The following is a 23055-nucleotide window of genomic DNA, read 5'->3' on the forward strand; positions in this document are numbered from 1 at the left end:
AATAACAGCAGCTAAGTTTTACTGGGTCCTTCCAGGCGAGGCTTTTGATGACCCTCCAAGGTAGGTGACTGGCACGCTGTCTAATAAAGAAACAGATTCTGGGGTGAACCGACTGCCCTGGGGCTGTCTGGGCATGACTCCCCATGTCTGCTGCTGCCAACTGCCATAACTTTTGGTGGACATGTCTGTTCCTGCCAACCCCTAAAGCCTCTGGATGAGGCCTGAGCTGGCCCCTCCCTGGTCCCCAACAGCTAGCTCAGAGAAGATGGCTAAAAGGCTGTAATTATCAGCCTCCATTTCACATTTTATAGGTGAGGGAACGGATGGGCAAGCGCCAGCTGAAGGCCAGGAAACCACAGCACCGCGTTCACTGTGCTCCAGGCTGAGGGGCTGCATCCTCACTGTAGCATTTTTGTGACATTGTTATTACCATTGTCTCTGTTTTGCAGAGCAGGGAACAGGCCTGAAGAGGTGACCTGACTTGCCCACAGTCACAGAGCTGCTTAGAGCCTGGTTCTGACTCTGGCTCTGCCATTGGTCAGCTGCAGGCTTGGAACTCACAGAAGCTGGACTCCACAAGAGTGGCCCAGGAGGGGGCTTACCTCACGGGCGTTAAGTCAGGGTATATACAGGGGCTGGTAGTTGGGCACAGCTCTGTAAGATGGGTAACATGCCGGCTGCTGTCCCTCTAAGGACTTGCAGGGACCTGGCCTTGCCTTGTTCCCCACGAGGGTCTCATTCCCTTGACTGTCCCAGCTTCACCCAGGCTCTGTTTCCTTCTCTTTTCTGGGCTCAGAGAGTAATGGAGTGGGGGAGCTCACTCTCCCTGTGGTCTTGCCCGCAGCACAGAGACACCTGGGAAGAAGCCCAGAGCTGCCCAGCACAGAAGTCCCACAGGATGGGAAGAGATGGATTTGGGGTTCATAACCTGAGCGCTGACTAGGACTTGGGATTGTAGGTCCTGATGCCCAGCTCTGCCATGCATAAGCTGGGTCACTCTGGACCAGTCACTGACCCCACCTGGGTGTTGGAGCACTGGGATTGGGATCCTGTATTCTATTTGCCAAACATTCCTCATCACATCCAGACACCAGTCCTGCCTGCAGAGGACACGTTACAGAGGCAGGAGCAGAGGGAAGTGCATGACACTTCCAAGGCCACTCTGGGAATTACTGAGCAGTCCCCAGCTTTGACCCAGGCCATGTGCTCCCTCTGTGCCAGAGAGGTTGAGGTCTCTCTGGGCAAGAGCCGTAAGGGGACATTGTGCCTAGGACACACCGGCATCAATGGGGGCTGCAGGAGGAAATCAGAGGCTGTCCAGATGAGGCCAGCACATTGTTCTTAGAAAAGATAAATTTTGAGGCCCTGCTGAATTTCTGTGGCTCGGGGTTAGGTTGTGCATGCAGGAGGCGACAGCTGTTGGGCTTTCTCCCCAGGGTGGATTCTGAAGAGGACATGGAGCCTTGAGTCACTCTGTCAGGTTCCTTGATCCCACAGAGAAGCTTGGAAGAGGAAATGTTCATCATCCTGGTCTCCAGGGGACATCTCATCCAGGGCCCTCCTGGGAGTCCAGGTCACACAGAGGCCAGGGAAGAGTTGAGAGTGAACCAGGCCTCCTGGGGACATGGTCCCAGTACTGAGGCTGCTACATGTCCACAGGGTTAAGCCAGGCAGGCCCTGGGAGGCCCCTCCACAGTGGGAGAGACTTAGTTTGGCTGGGTCTGTGGGCAAGTGCGTCTGCCACAGTTTCTCATCCCAAAACTGGGCATAACGTTGACCTCCCAGAGTTCTCAACAGAATTAAACAAGGTTATATCTGGGGAAAAGAACCCCTTCTGCCCCCTGCCACCCTGAACAACCCCACGCACTGGCCTCTGTGTCTGAAACCCCATGGTTATAGGAAGGAGGGGCTGTTGGCTGGCGCCCGTCTGCACCAGGCACAGAGCATGTGTACTCTTATTCAGCCTTCAAAACAATACCAGGAGGGAAATAGTTCCTTGTCCTTTTACAGATGAAGAAATTGAGCCTCTGCAGAACCCCTTTCCTTCTGCTCCTGGGTCAGGGCCCTAGGGGTGGAGAGTAGGAAAGGGTCCCAGAGTAAGAGAGACAGGCCTTGCACACATTCCTCTAACAAGGGGGAGAGGGCCAGCGGTGAGCAGACATCATGCTGGGCACAGGGCTTCAGAGATAAGCAAGACCAACCCGTCATGGCCACAGACAACAAATGGACTCAATTGAAAATGATGGTTTCAGTTCATCTGTGCTGTGCACAGGGAAGTTTCTGGTACATGAGGACATGTCATGAAGGGTGAAGGAGGGGCTAGCCTGGCCTAGGGGCTAGGAGAAGGCCCATAGCTCTGAAGGAGGAGGAGGTGGTGGCAAGGGAAATAGATGCTCCTGACAGCCAGAATCCTGCCAAGCCTGGAAGCCAGAGCACAGAGGGTCTGGGGACAGACAGAAAGAAGCTCAGCCACCCAGGAGAGAGCAGTGTGAGAGGTCCACGGGCCAGTTTGTGAGACAAGAAGGAATTTTAAACTGCATCTGGACAACACAGGGAGCCACTGAGGGTTTTAAGTAGGTAATTACAGGGTCAGATTCAGGGTAGAAAGATGCTGGGTGCCTGTCTGCAGAAGGGTAGAAGGGATTAGGAGGTGGCAAGACTATGCCTTCTCCAGGCAGAGGAGGTTGATGGCCCGGACCAGATGGGTGGCCTGGACCAGGAGCATGGCCATGGGGAAGGGATAAGAGGTTGATTCCAGATGAAAATGGCAGTCTCCAAGACTTGATGGACTGCTGGATGAAGGGGTGGGGGAGAAGCAGCCTGATTCTAATAGGAGTAAGTGATACTAATATGTCAGAATACACTCTACTGTCATGTACATGGAAAAACAGCAATAATAATTGCAAACTAAACAAAACAGCAGCAGCCTAAGGTGACCTAGTGTACCAGTGTACTCTGGTGACAGTGGGACTTTGTGAAGGGGAGACAGGGAAGGAGTGGGACAGGGGATGGTCACCACGGGGCCAGAGAGGTGTCTAGCTGCTGAGAGTGAAGCTGGGCTTGTGGCCCAGGTGGAAGATTCCCACCACCAGGGAGAGAGGAAACCAGCCAAGGTACGAGCCCCAGGAGCCGGTGGAGGAGAAAGTGGTACAGCCATCACCAGAGGAGAGGTCGGCAAGGGCGGGAGACGGTCCAGGCTTTCCCCCCAGAACTCGTGTCCCTAGGAAGAGCAGTGAGCCCTGACAGGGCCGCGTGTTCGGAGGCAGGAGTGGGGGCGTGGTTGAGGCAGTGTGTGGGGAGTGGGTCGCTGGGGGTGGTCCAGAGCAAAGGAAAGCGAAGGAGATGAGAGTAGGGAGGAGGCAGGAGGCAGGAGGGAGGCCGCGCCTCTGCGAGCAAGCCAGAGAGCTCTTCGCAACTCAGTCCTCAGGAGGCAGGAACCGGGCCCTAACCTGGCTCTTAGAGCCGCAGGGCGAAGCCGGGGAAGCGGGATTCGGCCTCACGCACTGTGGCCACCTGGGGGCTGCTGGTGCTCCCTCGGTCCTCGGGAGGAACCTCCGTCCGGGGTTGGCCTGGGTCCCTCCCGAGGATGCCTGGTTCCCGGGGGCTCGGAAAGGCCTTCGGGGGCGCTGATGCTTTCGGTCGGCTGCACAAAGCCGGAGGCCGGGTTCGAGGCTGGCTGGGCTGAGCGGCTCGGGGACCCGGCCCCTCCCCATCACTTCCTCGAGTCTTGTCCCCGGCTGGGGCGCACAGCCGGGTCTCATTATTGCCCATCCCCCTCGCCTCTGCCCCGCGAGCCCGGGGGTCCCGCGGCCAGGAGAGGGGCGGGTTATAATCAATCCCAGGCCGGAAATTCTTCCCGAGGGGCCCGGCCGGGCCGCTGGGCCTGGAAGCCGGCCCGCAGCGCCCCTCCTCGAGCCCGCCCCGCGCATCATGGAAACTGGCCGCCCGCCCGGCCCCCGCCGCTCCGCTCCGCGTTCTTCCTCCGGGCGGGTGGGCAAGGAGCCGGGCCCCGGCGCGTCGTCGGCGGGTGGCCGCGGCCCTCAGCACTGCCTCCTCAGTGGGGCCAGCGCAGCTCCCCGCCAGAAGTGGGCGCGTCTGAGGCCGGACCCTCGACACCCTGCTTGATTTTCTCCTTCCCAGCCCGGTTGTCCCCGCTGCGGCCACCGTGGCTGATGTCCATCGAGGGCTCGGGTGGCCCAGGCTGCGCCCTGGGTGGTGGGCCCTGCCCCCAACGTCTGATTGTCGCCTCTCGATGCCTTGAAAGGCAGACGACGTGGTGCCTGTTTGGCAGACGAAGGAGTGAGGTTCGCACGGCGGAAGGGCGGGTCGGGCTCGGCCGCCTCCCGGCGAAGAAAGGAGGGCTCTGGGGACAGGAGGGGCGGGCGTGGACTCCCCGGGCTGAGGGTCTGGGCAGAGGCTCCGGTGGGGAAGGGGCACCCTCCAGGTCCCTGCGTGCTGCATGAGCTGGAGCCAGGGTGGGGAGTCGGGCGCGGGCCCTCGGAGTCGCCAGGCGCGCACACAGCGGTTACCTGCCGCCCTCAGACCCAAACTGCGCCTTCCTGCAGCGCCGCGCGGGTCGGATGGTTCGGGGGGCTCCGGAGCCGGCGGGGGCGGGGCCGAGCGGCGCGGGGCGGGGCCGGGGCGGGGCTCCGTGGAGATCTAGGAGGTGCGGGGAACCGCGGCGCGCGGACTCGGACCCGGACCTACTCCGGCGCGGCAGCTCCAGGTGAGCAGGACAGGAGCCACGGGCCCGCCACCCACTTTCCCTAACTTTCTTTGGCTCCTCCCTCGGGAGAGGTACAGGGGCGGGATCCTGGTCCTTCCTTTTCCCCAGGCCGGAGTAGGTACGCGGGCGGTGGCGGGACCCCGGAGTATGGGGCTGTGAACAACTTCCCGCGCCTTGGGATCATCCGGCTGTGACTCTAGTTTCCGCCTCCATGGGGTCCTCAGCGTCGTCCCAAGCCCACCAGTCTTGGGGTCTCTGAACATGTCCACGAGTCTCTGATTTGCATGCTTTCGCCTCCTGGCAGGGACTGGCCCGGGCTCAGGAGTGACCTTTCAGGAGTTGGGGTTGGGGCGCCAGCTCTAGCTTGAGAAGAGGTGGTCACTGCTGTCTTGGACTGGGAAAAGGTTCCATACCCAGGGATAAGGGGGTAATGGGCTTCGCCTGCTCCCTGGACGCGCCTGTGGCTATGCCCAGAGGTGTGCCATGCCCAGGGGTAGGGTCAGGAGCCCGGCGTCGGCCGAGATGGAGCCCCCGCCTCTTGTGGCGGTGTGACCCCCGTCAGGCCGCAGTTTCCACCTATGAAAACCAGTCTTTGGACGCGGTAGACGCTACGACTCTATCTAGGCCTCGGACCTGGGGCAGTGCTGTCCGAGGCAGGAATGGTGTCCTGTTTTGGGCTTCGGGGTGCGGCTGGGGCGTGGGCAGGGTGGCAAATCCTCCTCCCTGAGGCTTGGCTATGCCTTCAGGGCTGCAGCTGCTTAGAAATCAGAGTGGGGGAGTAAGGACGCACTCCAGGACAGCGAGTCCTAACTCTCCTCTTTTGGGGCCTGGATGGGGGCTGCGTGTCGTTCCGCGCCCTCCCTTCGGTGGGGCCCACATCACCTATAGCCCTGCTGCTCCTGTCCCGGCCGGGATCTGGTCCTCAGGTCGCAGACCCAGCACATCCTGTAGCTGGGAGGGGTTTAAGCTGTGCAGCCCGAACCCTGGGGCTCTGGGCGTTGCTGCTCTGGCTGGGACGCGGTCCACTGAGGCCTCGGGCGGAGGAGGCTGAAAAGGAGGCCAGGCGGCGGGAAATGGGGATGATTCATCCCAAGCAGCCCGAATCGGAAACGCCGCAACCTAGGAATAGCCTTGCCTGGGCCGACCGGAGAGCCGAGAGCAGAGTCTGTCCGGTGAGGCCCTGCGCCCAGCACTGGCAGCCCCCTGCCTCCTGCCAAGGTCCCAGCCTGGCTGCTGGGGGAGGGGGAGGCCTCTTCTGGAGGAGTTGAAAGAGATCCTGGGCAAAGTCCGCCGCCGCCTCCTCTGACTGGCTGGTCTTGATCAGAGCGGTCTTCCCGGAGTCTATCTCAAGTCTCTCCTGCTACAGCTCCGGTGCTGACTGAGGAAGTCTGGAAGGAGGGGGCGGGCAAGGAGAGGCTGGAGTCGGTGACACCCCCTCCTTCCCACGCTGCGGTATGTAAAGCGCAGTGGGGGGGGGGAGCGCGCGAGCGACCCCTGCGGACCCAGCGGTCTGAGCGCCCCCTCCCTCTGTTACTACGGCGCAGCCACGTGCGGGGGTGGGGTCGACCCCGGCCGTACTTACCCCCCAGACGCGGCTGCTGGGGGCCTCATGCCTTCCGAGGCCCGGGACCCGCGGGCAGGCAGAGAGGGCGCAGACTGCCGGAGCCCCGCGACCCGGCCTGCGCCAGGGAGCAGCCCGCAGCCCCCGCCCTCCTCTCCGCCCGCGGGCCGGGCCAACTCGGGCTTCTGCCGCGCGTCCCTGGCTCCGAGCTCCGCTGCGGAAAACCCGAGCGGGGGCGGCTCCCTGCCTCGTAGCCCGGGAAAATCCGGGGGTGGCCGCCAGGGATCTCCAAGCGGCCAGAGCGAGGCGGCCCGAGCTCCCATCCCGGATTTGGACCCCGAGCCCGGAGCCCCGAACCTAGGCCCGTCGGTTCAGCCCCGCCTCCTGTCTTCTCTCCGCAGAGCGCCCGGACGACAGCGAGATGACAGCCGGGAGCCCGGGAGACTGCGGGGAGATGCGGAGGAGCCCCGAGGGCCGCGTCTCGCGCCTGGGCCGCCGCCTGGGCCGCCGCCGGCGCCCGCGCTCTCCGCCCGAGCCTCTGCGGGTGCGGGCGCGGCTGCGGCTGCGCTCACCGTCGGGGGCGTTCGCCGCCCTGGGGGCGCTCGTGGTGCTGGTGGGCATGGGCATCGCAGTGGCCGGCTACTGGCCGCACCGTGCCGGGGCCCCGGGGCCCCGGGCCGCCAATGCCAGCTCACCCCCTGTTAGTGAGCTGCGACGCGAGGGTCGCGGCGCGGGCCGGGGTCATGGCCCGCACGAGCGGCTACGGCTGCTTGGACCAGTGATCATGGGCGTCGGCTTGTTTGTATTCATCTGTGCCAACACTCTTCTCTATGAGAACCGAGACTTGGAGACGCGACGACTCCGCCAGGGGGTGCTACGGGACCAGGCCCTCCGGCCCCCCGACGGCCCCAGCTGGGACTGCGCTCTCCTTCCCAGCCCTGGCCCAAGGACTCCCCTAGCCATAGGCTGCGCGGAGCCAGAAAGTTGGGACCTGTCCCCGCGTCGGGGTACCTCACCCGTCCCCTCAGTGCGGAGTCTGCGTTCAGAGCCTGCTAATCCTCGCCTCGGGTTACCTGCCCTCCTCAACAGTTACCCGCTGAAGGGTCCAGGGCTGGCCCCTCCCTGGGCTCCACGAACCCAGACTGGCCACGTGATCATCACAGTGCAGCCCTCTGGCTCCTGCATTGAACATTCCAAGTCTCTGGATCTGGGCCTTGGGGAGCTCCTCCTTGGGACCCCAGCTGCTCGTGACTGTGCTCACAGAAGCTGGCCACGGCTGGACCGTCTCAGTCTGGGGGGGTATGCCAAATTGGGAGGAGAGAATTTGGGGGCCCGGGTCTGAGGAGTAGGGGGACAACCCGCTATGAGGCTGCAGCATGGACCATGATAACAGGACCAGAGACCATAGCTGCTTCAGGCACATCTCAGGTTGGGATGGACCTCCCACCACAGCAGCGGTTAAGGCATCCTACCTGTGTGTGGTAGCTGCACTAAGGCTTGATGAGCCAGCAGGAGTGGTTTAAAGTAGAGTGTGGAGACCAGCATGCCTCGGCCTCAGGAATTTCTTCAGCCTCCATATGTGGCCTTAGCCCTGGACAGGTACCTGAGGGGACTGGAGGTCCAGGCCAAAGGTGATTGGGAGATGCACCTGGTGTCTTAACAAACCCAAAGTGGTGGGCAAGGACCTCTAAGACTTGGAAGGTAGGTTGGGATGTTGCAGGCTGGGACAGACAGGCCCTCTCCAGAGTAGGGCTAGAGCTTGGGCTTCTGGGAAGATGGGCAATGGGAGGGTGCTGAGACCCTCCACTGCCATCTGGGATGGGGACTGAACCTTTAGCTCAAACCCTTTCTTCAGCCATGCAGGGTATATCCCACTAGGGCTAACTACTGCCAATGTCTTCATACTGAGGTCTGACCACTCCCCAGAGAGGTCTGAGAAGCCCTCCTCTTTTTATTTCTTTTTTTTTTTTTTTTTTTTTTTTATTGTGGCCTGTGCCGCAATCTCCCTTCAGCCGGCAAAAAGCATTTGCCAGTTGTCAGAAACCCCTTTGTACAACACTGAAGCTGCATTTGGGCCAATGTGGGGAGCTTACTTTAGAAAATGTTTTCAGGTTAGGTCTCCCCATCCAGCTTTAATTTTCCCCAAGTTACTGATAGAAGAGAAATACAAAAGTAGATCAATCCTTAGAGTCAGTAGGCTTTTTTTTTTTTTTTGAAGTTTATTGAAAAATGCAATACAAGAAGCAAGACCAAATACATATCTAAACACTACAACCACTTCTCTTACTACAAAAGGCCAAAACAGCAGACCTAATTATTGCCTATTTAATCTAGAGATTTTGCCAATTTGATTCTGCTGCCATGGTTCCTATTTTGTCAAGAAATGTAAACAACTACTTGATATGATTCATAATTTTTTAAAAAAATTTACAAAGCTCCTTCATTTTTGTCACCAAAATAATACATTTGAGAGAGATTTGTAAAAACAACCAGCCTGGGGCTGAGCTCTGGGCAGAGGTTTCCCATGAGCATCAAGGGGTGTTGGTCAAGCCATAGCTCTGGCTCCATTTCCCAAGGTAGATGGTGGTCTCCTCACCCCTGGCTGCTCAAGGATCCCCCAGAATATAGTGATGGCCCCAGTGGGGGCGGGGAATGATGTCCCCTGCAGTTAGGCTTCCTGGGCCCTTGGTTGTGAGTGCAGACCTTGCTTTGTGGGTAGGTGGCAGAGCTCTCCTGTGGTTTGAAGGAAATCTTTAGTTCTGAAGTAAAAATAAAATGGCAGTGAGAGTTGTTACTGTGGTGTGTCTGAGTCACTTTAGGAATCGCTGTCTGGGATCCTGGAAATGTGACTCTCCTCCCCACGCTTTACCATTTCTACCTGGACAGTCTGTTTTTTTCTTCTCATACACATACACACAATTGCAGAATGAAAGAGAAAAAAAATCCAAACAATTGCCAAACTCCAAGATCTGTTGCCAGAATGGGAGGAAGGGGAAGCGGCCTGGGAGGAAGTTAGTGTAATTCTGGTTCAACTGACAGAGGAGGAGGGAGCTGGCGGCAGAGCTGAGGAAAGCTTAGGCCCCCAGATGCAAGGTCCTGTGCTATGAAGGCTGCCACACTGATCTGGATAGCACAGAACATTGGGGATGCTGAAGAGACATGCATGCGCCCCTCCCTTCGCCCATCCTCTTCCTCCCACAGGTCTCCAGTTTTTGTTTTGGAGATAGGGTCTTGCTCTGTTGCTAAGGCTGGATACAAACTTACAAAACTCCTGCCTCAGCCTCCCAAGCAGCCGGGATCCTGGATGCGTACCACTGCGCCCAGCTCTAGGTTTCAGCATCGTGAGCACTGGTAGCTCCTTCAGCAGGACACCTGGCCACTTGAAAGTAAGCTCATTATCCGTCTGTTTGATGGGACAGGGGTTCAAACCTGACAACACAGTCCTGGCTTGGGCCCCCAGAAAGCCTCGTCACGTCAGACCCTATGCCACAGCCTGTACATCTGCTCCTAAGACAGAACAACCCACTGCTCCCCAGCCTGTCATAACTCCCCCGACTCTCCCCTCCCTCCTGAGCTGCCTGTTGGCAATAGTGGTCTCACGTGAGAACTAAAAGAAAAAAACGCACACACTCGCAATCAGTTCAAATCAGCTGAGTTTGTCTAAGTAACACTCGGCTAGTAGAGACTTTGGACACATGCTGCTGGCTTCAGACTGTGCTCATGCTCAGTGTCCTTGAGCCCCGGTGATCGCTGTCAGTGACTCACTGACTAATCTCATGAAGTTCGCTTCTAGCCTAGAATTAGGATTCTAAGAAGCTTCCAGGCAGATCTGTTGTGGGAAGCAAGCTGGAGGATTAGAGAAGCCCTATTGAATAAAAATGCCCCAAATCCTTACCAGGAATTGGGGACATCAGTCCTCACTTTCAAAACCAAGGCAAATAAAAAACCTAAATCCAAAACTCACCACAAATCAAGTCCACAAAACCTGACAGACCTCAGGTGGCGAGGGGGGATGAGCAGCCCTAGGGCTTATACCCGTCATGTGGTGTCTTATGGGAGGGATGGTCCCTAGAAGCCGATAATCCCCTTGCTCCAGAAGGATGTCCTCAGGCAGGTGCCTCTCAGGAGGAAGGTCAGAGAACACAGCCTCCTGTCTGAGCTACATCCCTTGTGACAATAAAAGAAAGGCCCAGACCTGGTTACCTGAAACACTCCTTAGTAGACTGAGGTAAGCGCCACTCCTCAGGATGAAGTGCGCACTCCCAGAACTAGAACACCTTATTCTAAAAACCTCATTAGCTTTCCTTCCCCAAACCGCCACTGAAAACATTCCATTAGAGCTTTTGGCCAAAGGTGCCTACTTTTCCGTGAGTTTTGGTCTCCTGAGACGGGAGCCTAGGGGAGTGCTTGGCAGAGCCACCGCTGCTGCTGAGGTACAAGGGCAACTGGGGAGGTGAAGGCCACGGGTATGTTCAAACATTCACAGTATCAGATCTACCTGAAGCAATTTCTTATGTCTCTGACCAAAAGAAGCTCCAAAACAGAGCGCGCGGGAGGGAGGGAGGGAGGGAGAACAGCACTACATTCTCAGGGGAGGTCTCTGCCTCACCAAAAACACTCTAACAGAGGGACAGGACATTTTTCTGGGGGTCTGTGGATCACAGCAGTCATGCTGCCTGACATTCTGGTAAAGTGGCATCTTAGCTCTGAGAAAGAGCTGGTTCATGAAGTTTCTGCTGTCATCCAGAGGGCGTAAAACTAGGGCTGGAGCGGGAGTCCCACTGAGCTGACTTTGGCCTCCAACACAGCTGACAGGGTCTCTGGAGGATTTCCTGAAGAATTCTGTGGACCCTGTTAGAATCTGGGCTGGAAATAAATGGGGAGAGGCTAGGTTGGAGGGGTTACAAACCACCCCGTAAAAAACTCTTTAGAAATAGTCCATAGAGTGAAAAGCTGAGCAATTTCTGGTATCACAATATAGAAAAAGGTCTTCAAAAGGATCAGTGATAGCTAGAAGAATCTCTTGGTATAAACTCCAAATAGAAAATGAAGAAAACTTCCTGGTGGTTTAAAGTAATCTTGAAAATCTGAAGTCTGACTATTGCAGGTTGGCTCTGTATCATCGCTGGTTTTTCTTGGATGGGAGAAGGGCAGGGAGTTGGGGGCAGGACAGTTCCTAGAGGAAGGAAAGAAGCACATTGTTAAATTCTGTTCCCACTCCCACTGCCAAGTTCTTGTGGCCTTTTAACTGACAATCAGAACCTGAGCACTGGGCATATCCTACCTTGTGATTGATAGTTTTCTCAAATCCTTTGTAAACTGTGTTATTTGGCTCCCCAAAGTAGCTTCCTGCTTCTAGTTTTTGGCCCCAGAGTGTCACTGCCTTCTCCCACCTGTCCCAAATCTGCACACTTACAGATACCCTGATCTGGCTCTTTGTGACAGTTCTCTGATCCTTCCAGGCTCGGGCTTGGAAATTCCAGAGATGCCGGTGCCACAGAGAGCAGAGCAAAAGGGGGTGAGTTGAAGTGGAGAAGCAGGGGGGCAGGAGGAGTCAGGAGGTGGGATGTTATATCCAAATTTGGTGTCCCTCTTCCTACCCCAAACTGCTGGTACTGTTCAGGACAGGACACAACAGCAGCTTGCTTTGGCACTGTGAATTTTTTTTTTTTCTTATGATTCTGAATCTTTATTTAGTTTTTAGTATTTGGCGGACACAACATCTTTGTTTGTATGTGGTGCTGAGGATCGAACCTGGGCGGTACGCATGCCAGGCGAGTGAGCTACCGCTTGAGCCACATCCCCAGCCCATGAATTTTTTTTTTTAATTTTTACTTTTTTTAGTTGGAGACAGACACAATATATTTATGTGTGAATGTGTGAATGTATGTATGTATGTATGTATGTATGTATGTATGTAGTTATATGTGGTGCTGAGGCTCAACCCCAGTGCTTCACACATGGTAGGCAAGCACTCCACCACTGAGCTACAACCTCAGCCCCAGCAGCCTGCTTTGGTTAAAGTAAAATAATTCACCATCTCCTCTGCCTTTCCTTTATCAAGTCCTAGTGTGGACACCCTCTGGAGTGATGGGTTCCCAGAGTGGGTTCCAGAGTTCCTGCCAGAGCTCTCAGGCTGGGACAGTGGCATCTTCAACCCCAACAGGAACACCTATTACCTGAGCTCAGTCCTCAGCGATCTCAGTCTCCTGATGGACAACCACCTTGGTCACAGACATGTCTGGGTGCTGTTCCTTTGCCTCCTTGATGGCTTGTACAAGGACCTATAAAAGAAACAATGCCCATCAGGAAAAAACAGGCTGGCTTGTGAAGGCCGGCAAGGGCCAGAGCTGACCCAGCTCAGGCTGCACCATGGCGGCATAAGCTAAGCTGATGACCATCTTCCCACCCTCTCCTGCCCAGGGAGGCTCCTGGACCAACAGGACAAGAAAGGGAAGGCAAGAGTTGTCTTCAGAGCATCAGAGAGGGACCTCAGGGGTGACCACACCTACCCGGGCGGGTCTCAGAGGAGCAAGCAGGGAATCTATAGGACAAAATCTGTTCAACACAGTTTTCTCCTTTGCAGGATTTAACAATGTGCTTCCTTCTTCCATCTAGGAAATGTCCTATCCCCAAATCCCTGACCTTCTCCCACCCAAGAGGTAACCAGGAAGTTCAGGACAGGAAAGGAAAGAAGTGTGTGATAAAAAAAGGAAGAAATGTCAGGGCTGAAGTAGAAGACAGGAAGGACCAGTGGATGGCCCGTGATGCACCGAACACTGGCCTGAGCCCATTACTTATTATTTAATCTTTTTGTTTGTACTGGGAACTGAACCCAGGGGTGCTTTACCTCTGAGTCACATTCCCAGCCCTTTTTATGTCTGATCTTGACACGGGGTCTCACTAAGTTGCTTAGGGCCTCACTAAGTTGCTGAGGCTGGCTTTGAACTCACAATCCTCCTGCTGTAGCCTCCAAACCAGCTGGGATTACAGTCGTGCACCACCATGCCAAGCTTTCCCAGCCCTTTTTATTTTGAGACAGGTTTTACTAAGTTGTTTAGGGTATCACCAAGTTGTTGAGACTGGCCTCAACTTTTGGTCCTCTTGCCTCAGACTCCTGAGTCACTAAGATTACAGGTGTGTGCTATCACGCCCTGCTATTGTTTACTTGATCTTCTCAAAGTGAGAAAATTAGGATAGTATCATTATTTGTGTTTTATAGAATGGGAAGCTGAAGGTTAAATAAAGTGCTTATTGTTTCACAGGTAATAAGTAATGCAACAGGAAGTTTAAGTTTACCACCTTGTCTTTTAGTTTCTGAGGGGACCCTGTTTCAGCACCTGGAAGAGTTTGCATTACCACAGAAAAGTCAAAGGAGGGCAGTGGCACCCCTCCTGGCTGCCAGCCTCTGAGCAGATCCCATATCAGAAAGGACTCTGGGGGCTGGGGCTGTAGCTCAGTGACAGAGCCCTTGCCTCGCATGTGTGAGGCACTGGGTTCAATTCTCGGTACCACATTAAAATAAAGTAAAGGCATGCTGTTCATCTACAACAACAGCAACAAAAAAGGGACTCTGGCTAGAACTGACCAGCCAACTGCTCATACTCACCCTAGATCCTAAGGACCATCTCAGGACAGAAAAAGAGCAAAATTCTCTCCTGGTCTCTTGGCTCCATCAAAGCCATTCTTAGACCTGCCACCTCCACGGGCCCCTGCTCACCATTCCTGCTTTTCTAACCCATCTGCTCATACTTCAGACCCAGTGCAGGCCCTCTCCTTGTGACTCTGCCTCCCCCTCTCCCTGAAAAGCTGTGCCACACTGCTTTCCCTGCCTAAAGCCCTCCCTCCCCAGTCAGAGACCACGTCGTCTCCTTCCACAGGGTCCTCAGTTCCTAGAAGCAACACTGCTCTGATGTTGGTTCATCGGAGCATCTCTCTGAGCTCTCAGGTGTGCTTGCTCCCCTTTTTTACAATGACCCTAAAGAAACCCGTGATGATCCTTATTTCAGGGATGGTCAAACTACAGCTCACAGAAGTAGTTACTGTAAGTTGCTCCAGGGCACTGGTAAGTTGAGAGCCAGGATGCAGCACGGTTTGTCTTCCTGACACCATGATCGCCTTCTTTCTCATGCTTACTGTCCAGCACAGCGAGGCTCGAATCACCTAGCTGCAGGCTGGGGAAGGCAGGGCCCACCGAGTTGGGCATGTGGCCTGCAAGGTCTCTCGAAGGGTTTTTTTTTAAATTGGTGCATTATAATGATACATAGTAGTGGGGGTCTTCATGCCATCTACATACAAGTGCAAATTCCACTGGGATTTGCAGTCTTGTTTCTGGGACCTTGAGCCCAGTTTCCCTGCTGTAAGTCTCAACCCTGCTACCGAGGGAACTGCCAGCACTGCAGCTTAGTTCTTTTTTTCTTCTTCTTCTTCAGGCAGTCAGCATATCAGCATAAAGGCCACAGAATTACTGCTCTAGCAATCCTGTCAATGATTCCAGAAGCATTTGTATGCAGTCTCTTCCACCCCCTCTCCTCTGCAGCTTTACTGTTCTAACCTCATCCAGAAGAGAATTGGGAACATTAATCCTGACCTTATTATTTGCTAATTGCTTGCAGCACACAATTAGCACCTAATTAACATAAAAACATAGAATTTTAGCACCAGGAAGGGGCCCAGAAATTATTTAGATCAACCTCTTCTCTTTTAGGAGAGGTAAAACAGGGGTGCAGTGAATTGCCCAGTGTTACACAGCAAGTTAGTGTTAGATCTAGGACAGAAACCAAGTCCCAGCCTTCTGGTGTCTTGCCCACCACGCTGCACTCTCCCAGTTCTCTCCTCAGCTATTACAGTGCCCTGGGGCAGGGACTGAGCCTTTCTATTGTTGCAATATAATCTAGCACAGATTTAGGACATTATTCCTCCTTCATAACATGGAGCCCACCATGGGTCTCAGGCTGCACATCCAGCATCTCACTAGATCTGCAGGCAACCTTAAGAGAGGGCACCATCATCCCTGGCTGACAGGTGAGGAATCAGAGGCCTGGGGAGTTGAGTGCTGAAATACAATGAGAGCCAGCATCTGAGCCCAATTCTTAGGTCCACGCACAGCCCAAGCTCCTCCGCTACACCTCCTAGCTCCCCTTCTGCTGCCCCACCCACAGGCCTCTACCTTCTCAGTCCTGTTCTTCTTCTCAAAAGCTATGGCTGTGAAGCTTTTTGGAAATGAAGTTGGCAGAGATACCCTTTGTACACAGCACTCTCATGTCCATTGATCTTCCTGCCCTCCCAAGTTCAAAATTTCCCTGCATTCCTACCTGGTCATGGTCAATATCAGCATCTCCTGTGATCACAATTCTCTTCTCAATCCGGGTCTCTGATATTCCACCTTTTACAGTCTGTAACCAAAGGAAAATGGTCATAGGAGATCAGCAATGTAACAAGAAAGAAAAAACAAAATAGCAACGATTATTCTGAAAGCTGCGCTCCAAATTTTAACCTGCAGCTGGCCCTGCATAGGACAGCCTCTTACCCACATGTCCAAAATCTTGGCAGAACCTATTAAGATGAGCACATCTCCACCCTGGAGCTCACTGAGATTTTTAATAAGCTGAACAGAAAACCACGGTTCTCCATTTACTGTCTCCTTTTTTCTTCCTCCCAAACACCAGAGAAATTCAGCAAGTAAACAAAACAAGTGTCTCTCTTTGTTCTTCTATATATTTCCATTTGATTACTTTTAGGAGGAAAAAAAATCAGAATACACTATGAATAAAAATGCCACACAGTTTGAAATTGGGATCTTTTATTTTAAAATTACTTTCATGTTATTGATGTCAAAAGATATTTCAGATAATCTCCTGAAGGCTGGTAGGTTTCCATGACAGATGAGGAAAACTGAGATCAGTCATCTGTATTAATGACAGAGCTTGGTCAAGAACCTGAATTTATTACCCATGAGAAAATGCATTTTCCTCTAGTACTATAGCAGGTGCAGGTAAATTTGATTTTCTGAGGGTAGTTCCAATTTTAGATGTTTTGTCTCTATTGTTTCCTATAGACCATATCCTAGTAAGTTTAATATTTCAGCTCTCAAACTATAGCTCCCCTGACCCTAACCCTGGACATGACATAAAAATTCTTTGTTAGACCCAGAGTTCTGATTTTTGGCTTAGAAATAAAATATGATCACTATTAAATCAACAATTCCTGCCTTTAAACTGACTTTCGTGTGTGTGTGTGTGTGTGTGTGTGCGCGCGCGCGTGCGTGCTAAGGACGGAACCCAGGGCCTTGAGTATGGTAGGTAAACACTCTGCCACAGAGCTATACCCTCAGCCCAAGCTGATTTTTAAATTTACCTGCACCTGCACAGCTGGAAAGACAGACAGATTTGTAAAGAGTGACGACATGTGACTTTGTGAAAGTACCAAGTGGGCTGGGATACGCTCAGGGCCTTCCTTGATTTACTGCCAGGGAAAGCAACAGGGTCTTTCTATCTGGGACACTTGGAATAATTTGGTTCCATAGGAATAGGGTCCTCCTTCCCCAGGGCCAACAGCAAGCTCGACAGGCCACTGGATTCCCTAGGGAAGCTCTAGCTGGCCTGTTACCTTGGTAATCTGAGTTGTGGTGGTGCTGCTTGTGGTCTCAGATGTGATGGTCTGGGCTGTCAGCAAGACTCCCGGGTCCAAGTCCCCATTGCTGTCCTCAGTCTGCAGAAGAAATTACAACTCATCATCATGCCTCTCAGGAAGCTTGGCAAATATTGCAGGCTGCAACTGTGCTCTTCAATGGTACATTCTAATACAATAATCAAATTCCCTTATAGTGACCTTTTGTGGTGTGTATGTGTTTTACTGGGGATTGAACCCAGGGCCTCAAGACAAGGCAAGTGTTCTACCACTAAGCTACATCCTAGTTCTACAGAGAACTCTTAATAGAATAAATCCCAGGGAAGAAGGCGCCTCTAACAATGTCAAATGTATATGGTTTTCTTAGCACGTCAAGGATAGGAGTGGATCAGAAAGAGGAGGCAGGAGTGCAGTCACAGGTTCAACAAGAGTGACATACTATACATAGGTCACAGGTACATTTTATAGTTCACAAATGACTTCCACAATTTTTTTTCTTTCTTTTTTTTTTTTGCTGGGAATTGAACCCAGGACCTCACATATGCAGGCAAGCCCTCTAACTGGGCTACACTCCCAGCCCTGTAAGTAGTTTTTTAAAAAAGTATATTTGTTTAAAGGCTGTCAGCTTTATTTTTCTTTTGAGATGTGGTGTTGCTATGTTGCCCTGGCTAGTTCTGAATTTTGATCTTGGATGATCCTCCTGCCTCAGCCTTCAGAATAGCTGGGACTACAGGTGTGTGCCACTACTTGGCATTATATTTAAGAACAGGACCACATTTAATTTACCCAAAAGCCCTGAGATATTGAGGGGGGCAGATGGAGGAGAAGAGAATAAGGAAGGAACAGAGTCCTTGGTTGGGTTCCTCTACAGGTGGGCATCTGGATAAAAATTAAAGAGAGAGACACTGTGACCCCTAAGTCATACCAGGTATAGAATTAGTTCAATAACATTTTCTTTAGCCCAGATTCAGATTCAACTAACATTTACTGCATTTCTACCATGTGTCAAGCACATCATGCAACTGTTGTCTCAATGATGCTTCTCAACATCATGAGAAGATACTATTATTATATTCACTATGCAGTTAAGAAATGTATGACCCAGAGAGGTCAAATAGTTTGTCCAAGGTTCTACAGTAGAACCTAGTAGGTGTTTGAACTAGGATGCAGACCAGGCAAGAGACTTCTTGTGTGAAGACTGGAGTTTGAGTCCCAGCTCAGACAGTAACTAGCTGTGGGACGGGGAAAGTCGTTTGCCTTTCCTGAGCCTTAGTTTTCTCATTTATAGTTTTCACATATTATGCTGTAATATGTGCTCTGCAGATACCATATCACTGTTGTGAAAATCAAAAGAAATTATAGAAATAGAAGTTCTTTATAAACTAGTGTAAGAATATAAATTTTCATGCAAGGACTGCTGAAGCTTTGTGCAGAGCTTCTCCTCTATAAATCTGTCACTGTCCCCACCTCCCACCCACTCTTCTACTCTCTCTCTGAAGAAGGTGGAAATGGAGGCGACACTGTTACAGCTGACTATTTTCATTCTTCCTACTCAGGGCCCCTTCCTTTCTTGATCCTCTAACCAATGTTTCTCAAAATGATACTGTGGCTTTGAGGCTGGGGTTATGGCTCAGTCGTACAGCACTTGCCTAGCATGCATGAGGCACTGGGTTGATCCCCAGCACTACATAAACAAATTAAATAAACAAAATAAAGGTATTGTGTCCATCTACAACCAAGAAAAAAAAATGATACTGTGGCTTTCACAACAGCTTATAGACGCCCACTTACCCTATAACCCAGGAATTCTACTCTTAGGTGTTCACCCAAGATATGTCCACACAAAGACTTGTACATGAATATTCACAGCAGTTTGATTCACATTTACTCCAAGCTGGGACTAACCCACTTGTTCATTAACAAATGAAAGGATAAAAAAATTGAGATATATTAATACAATGGAGTACTATTCAGCCATAGATAAGCATGAACTATGGATTCACGTAATACAGATGAATCTAAGAAACACAACACTCAAAGAAGCCAGACATAAAGTATGTAAATTTTACCACAAATGCACACTTGTGGGCATAAATAAAAAACCTAACCCAGATCCCTATCTCATTTCACCACCTGTTCCAAAGTGTGGAGATTGTGAATAAAAAAAATGATACTTGTGCTTACTTGTCAAGCAAGACAATAAAAAAAAGCAGCAGAAATGGTTACAGTAAATGACAACAGCAGCAAATAGATACCTGGTGCTTATTATGTGCCAGACACTTTGGAAGCATGTTACATATATTAATTTATTCTTCATAACAGTGCTGTGAGCTAGAACTATTAGTCACATTTTACAAACAAGGAAACTGAGGCACAGAACAATTTAGTAACCTGACTACACACTAGGTAGGAAGTGATGAAGCAGGTTCAAACCTAGGAAATCTGATTCTATGGGCAACACTCTTTCCCACTGCACATCACTGTCTAACATGAATCCTAAAAAGCAATTTGTATCTTGGCTGACGGTTATGCATGGCTAAAACAAAATAGGATCAATGTATAAAATGCAATTTGCTAAGAACTACCATTTTTGAATAGTTACTATATATGTCTCAGGCAAATATGATATTTATTTCAATAATTCTATAAAAAGTAATTTCCAGAAGAGAAAACTAAGGTTCAAAAAGGTTAAATGATTTGCCCAAGGTCAAAAAACTAGTAAGTGGGCTGGGGATGTGGCTCAAGCGGTAATGCACTCGCCTGGCATGCGCGGGGCACTGTGTTCGATCCTCAGCACCACATAAAATAAAATAAAGATGTTGTGTTCACCAAAAAAACTAAAAAATAAATATTAAACAAACAAACAAAAATTAGCAAGTGTTGAAATTAAGTATCCCTAACTCCAAAGCTGGTGTAATTTGTCCAGGCATCTTGCTCACTTTATATTTCTCTTACATTATTTTTTAAAACCATTTAAAAATATGTTTAACTGCATTTTTCTTTTGGGGGGGGGGCGGGTACTAGGGATTGAACTCAGGGGAACTCGACCACTGAGCCACATCCCCAGCCCTGTTTTGTATTTTATTTAGAGACAGGGTCTCACTGAGTTGCCTAGGGCCTCACCTTTGCTGAGGCTGGCTTTGAACTCGAGATCCTCCTGCCTCAGCCTCGTGAGCTGCTGGGATTACAGGCATGTGCCACTTGCGTCTGGCTAATAGCATTTTTTATGGTTTAAAAAAAAAAAGTTCAAATGTCCAACATTAATTATGTTTAACATTTGGCATACATATGAATAAAGATAAAAGGTGCTGAGTAAACACTACAATTAAATAAATACATCATACATACAATTAGCTATAACTTATTTCATGAATAAATAAGAAAAAGTCCCTGGCAGAAAGGATTTTTGTTTCCAATATTGTTTAATTTGGACGCCCCCAGCAAATCTCCACCATTAGACCAAAATGATAATTATCCCCACCAGGCAATCACAACCAACCACATCACTGGCCCCACGGGTTTGGAGGGAAATGTTTGGTGTGTGGTTCTACAATCCCCTGCCCCCCCCCCCATTTTTTAAATTGATGCATTATAACTGTACACAGGACGGGATTTGTTGTTGCATATTTACACATGCACACAATATAACAATATAATTTAGACACCGTCACTCCCAAACATTTCCCTCTTTCTTCCCTCCCGCTACCCCTTGGTCCCTTTCCTCTACTGATCTCCCTTTGATTCCCTTTGATTTTCATGAGACCTGTTCCCACCTTTCTCTTCCTTTTTCCTCTCTAGCTTCTGTAGCATATGAGAGAAAACATACATCCCTTAACCTTCTAAGTTTGACTTATTTCACTTAGCATATGGTCTCTAGTTCCATCCATTTTCCTGCAAATGACAAAATTTCATTTTTCTTTATGACTGAATAAAACTCGATTGGGTATACAGACCACATTTTCTTTATCTATTCATCTGTTTGCGGATACCTAGGCTGGTTCCATAGTGAACTGAGCTGCTATAAACGTGGCTATGCTTATATCACGGTAGTACGATGACTTCAATTCTTCAGAATAAATACTGAGGAGTGGTATAGCTGGGTCATATGGTGGCCATGCCTAGTTTTTTGAGGAACCTCCAAATTCTCATAGTGGTTGTACTAATTTACAATCCCAACAATAGTGTCAAGTGGTGTTCCTTTTCTCCACATCCTCTCCAGCAGTTGTTTACTTGAACTTTTTATGCCTGCCATTCTGACAGGTATGAGAGAAAATCGTAGTGTAGTTTTGATTTGCATTTCCCTAATTGCTAATAATATTGAACATATTTTATTTGTTGGCCTTTTGTATTTCTTTCTTTCTTTCTTTCTTTTTTTGAGAAGTATCTTTTTAACTCATTTGTCCATTATTAATTGGGTTACTTGATTTTTTGGCATTAAATTTTTGAGTTCTTTATATATTCTAGATATTAATCCTCTGTCAGAAGAATAGCTAGCAAAGATTTTTCTCCCATTCTATAGGTTCTCTCTTCACATTCTTAATTGTTTCCTCTGCTGTGCAAAAACTTTTTAATTTGATGCCAACCCACTTATTAACTCTTGGCTTTATTTCCCAAGCTTTATGGGTTCTATTGAAAAAGTTATTGCCTGTGCTTACACACTGGAGTGTTAGTTTCTGGTCTAATTCCTAGATGTTTTTTTTCCCTTTTCTTTTCTTTTCTTTTTGGTACCGGGGATTGAACTCAGGGGCACTCGACCACTGAGCCACATCTCCAGCCCTATTTTGTATTTTATTTAGAGACAGGGTCTCACTGAGCTGCTTGGTGCCTTGATTTTGCTGGGTTTGGCTTTGAATTTGCGATCCTCCTGCCTCTGCCTAGTGCCACTGGGATTAAGGCATGCACCACAGCACACAGCCTAATTCTTAGGTCTTTGATTCATTTTCAGTCGATTTTTATGCAAGTTGAAATATAAGGGTCTAGTTTCATTCTCTCTATATGGATAACCAGTTTTCCTAGTACCATTTGTTAAAAAGGCTCTCTTTTCTCCTATGAATGTTTTTGGCATGTGGTTCTATAATCTGGTTCCAGCTTGAGGAACTGCCTTTGGTCAGCTGACTTTTAAACTGCACCAGCATTTCCAGCTGGCTTGAACTTAAAATGCTATCACCCAGAGACATTGCTCTCATTAGATTCTAAATCCTTTAAATTATTTTTCAATTAAAATTTTTTTTTGAGGTACTGAGGGTTGTACCCAGGGATGCTTTACCATTGAACTACATTCCCAGCCTTTTTAAAAATTTTGAGAGAGAGACAGTCTTACAAAGTTGCTTAGGGCCTCCCTAGGTTGCTAAGGCTGGCCTTGAATTTGTGATCCTCCTGCCTCAGTCTGCCAAATTCTTGGAATTACAGGCTTGCCCCACTGTGCCCAGCTGACTTTTCAATTTCAAAGAGAGAGAGAGAGGGAGGGAAAGAAGAAACTGATCAGAATTAAGACCACCCTAGGAATGTTCTTAATCTCTTTTTTTCCAGCTTTTGACTGATATATGCAACTACAGAACAAATATAACCTTCCCCCACAGTATGAGACTAAACCAGCAGCTTCTGGTCTAGTGTTCAGAAAAGATGCACTGACTAAAAGGTGGGGCTTGTGATGTGACTCCAGTGGCCTCTACAAATGAGGCCTTGCAAACAACCAGTAGATGGTCACAGTATCAGCACTGTCCTTGGGTCCTTCCAAATTTCATAGGCAGGACCCCTGTGAGGGGAGCAGCCTGTACTTCTGTTCGAGGATGGCTGTGTGCTTTCCAGGGCACAGCCTGGATGAACAAGCCTAAGCTTTCTAGGCATAGATAAGTCAACCACGTTAGAGCTGAGGGGATACTGGTAAGAGCAAGAGGTCCCCCAAACATCTGGGCCAAGTCCTGCATGAAGACACAGCTAGGAATCCAGACCCTTACAAGCTGTAGACCTCGGTCATGCTGCCCAAGCATACTGCAAGCAGTTTGGCCTTGCTGCAGCCCTTGAGGCGGTGTACACATCCAGTGCTGTTGAGCTGCTTGCTTGAGCCATACACTGTGTCCATGGAGATGGCCACTACAGTTCCAGCATGCAGCTCTGGGCTTGGGGCTTATATGGCCCC

General features: G+C 50.5%; 2 protein-coding genes across 28 annotated transcripts in view; one reads left to right on the top strand and one right to left on the bottom strand.

Annotated features, from left to right (window-relative positions):
* The first annotated feature begins 3976 nt into the window (after positions 1 to 3976).
* Positions 3977 to 9081, top strand: Tmem200b (transmembrane protein 200B). Of its 2 annotated transcripts, none has more exons than XM_046418752.2 (2): positions 3977 to 4304; positions 6689 to 9081. In XM_046418752.2, exon 2 carries the CDS (start codon positions 6709 to 6711, stop codon positions 7627 to 7629), a length of 921 nt encoding a protein of 306 aa, XP_046274708.1. In that variant the 5' UTR covers positions 3977 to 4304; positions 6689 to 6708; the 3' UTR covers positions 7630 to 9081. The 2 variants fall into 2 exon arrangements, with proteins under 2 accessions (XP_046274708.1, XP_058426988.1); XM_058571005.1 differs by lacking the exon at positions 3977 to 4304 and adding an exon at positions 4666 to 6178.
* Positions 9082 to 9195: 114 nt separating this feature from the next.
* The window catches only part of Epb41 (erythrocyte membrane protein band 4.1), a 171802-nt gene continuing 157942 nt past the window's right edge, over positions 9196 to 23055 (bottom strand). For all 26 annotated transcript variants that reach the window (XM_058570976.1, XM_058570977.1, XM_058570979.1 and 23 more), the window contains 4 exons: positions 16896 to 16997; positions 15602 to 15682; positions 12467 to 12571; positions 9196 to 11463 (listed from right to left, as the gene is read on the bottom strand). In XM_058570976.1, coding sequence (XP_058426959.1) covers positions 12473 to 12571; positions 15602 to 15682; positions 16896 to 16997 — 282 coding nt within the window. In that variant the 3' untranslated portion in view covers positions 9196 to 11463; positions 12467 to 12472. The remainder of the gene's footprint in view (positions 11464 to 12466; positions 12572 to 15601; positions 15683 to 16895; positions 16998 to 23055) is intronic.

Source organism: Marmota monax, unplaced genomic scaffold (genome assembly GCF_021218885.2).
Source record: "Marmota monax isolate L192 unplaced genomic scaffold, Marmota_monax_Labrador192_F-V1.1 WCK01_AAM20220418_F8-fsc00008, whole genome shotgun sequence".
In the NCBI taxonomy this organism is placed as follows: Eukaryota; Metazoa; Chordata; class Mammalia; order Rodentia; family Sciuridae; genus Marmota; species Marmota monax.

Coding starts and splice junctions, on each gene's coding strand:
- Tmem200b (XM_046418752.2), top strand. CDS start 6,709: ATGACAGCCGGGAGCCCGGGAGACTGCGGGGAGATGCGGAGGAGCCCC.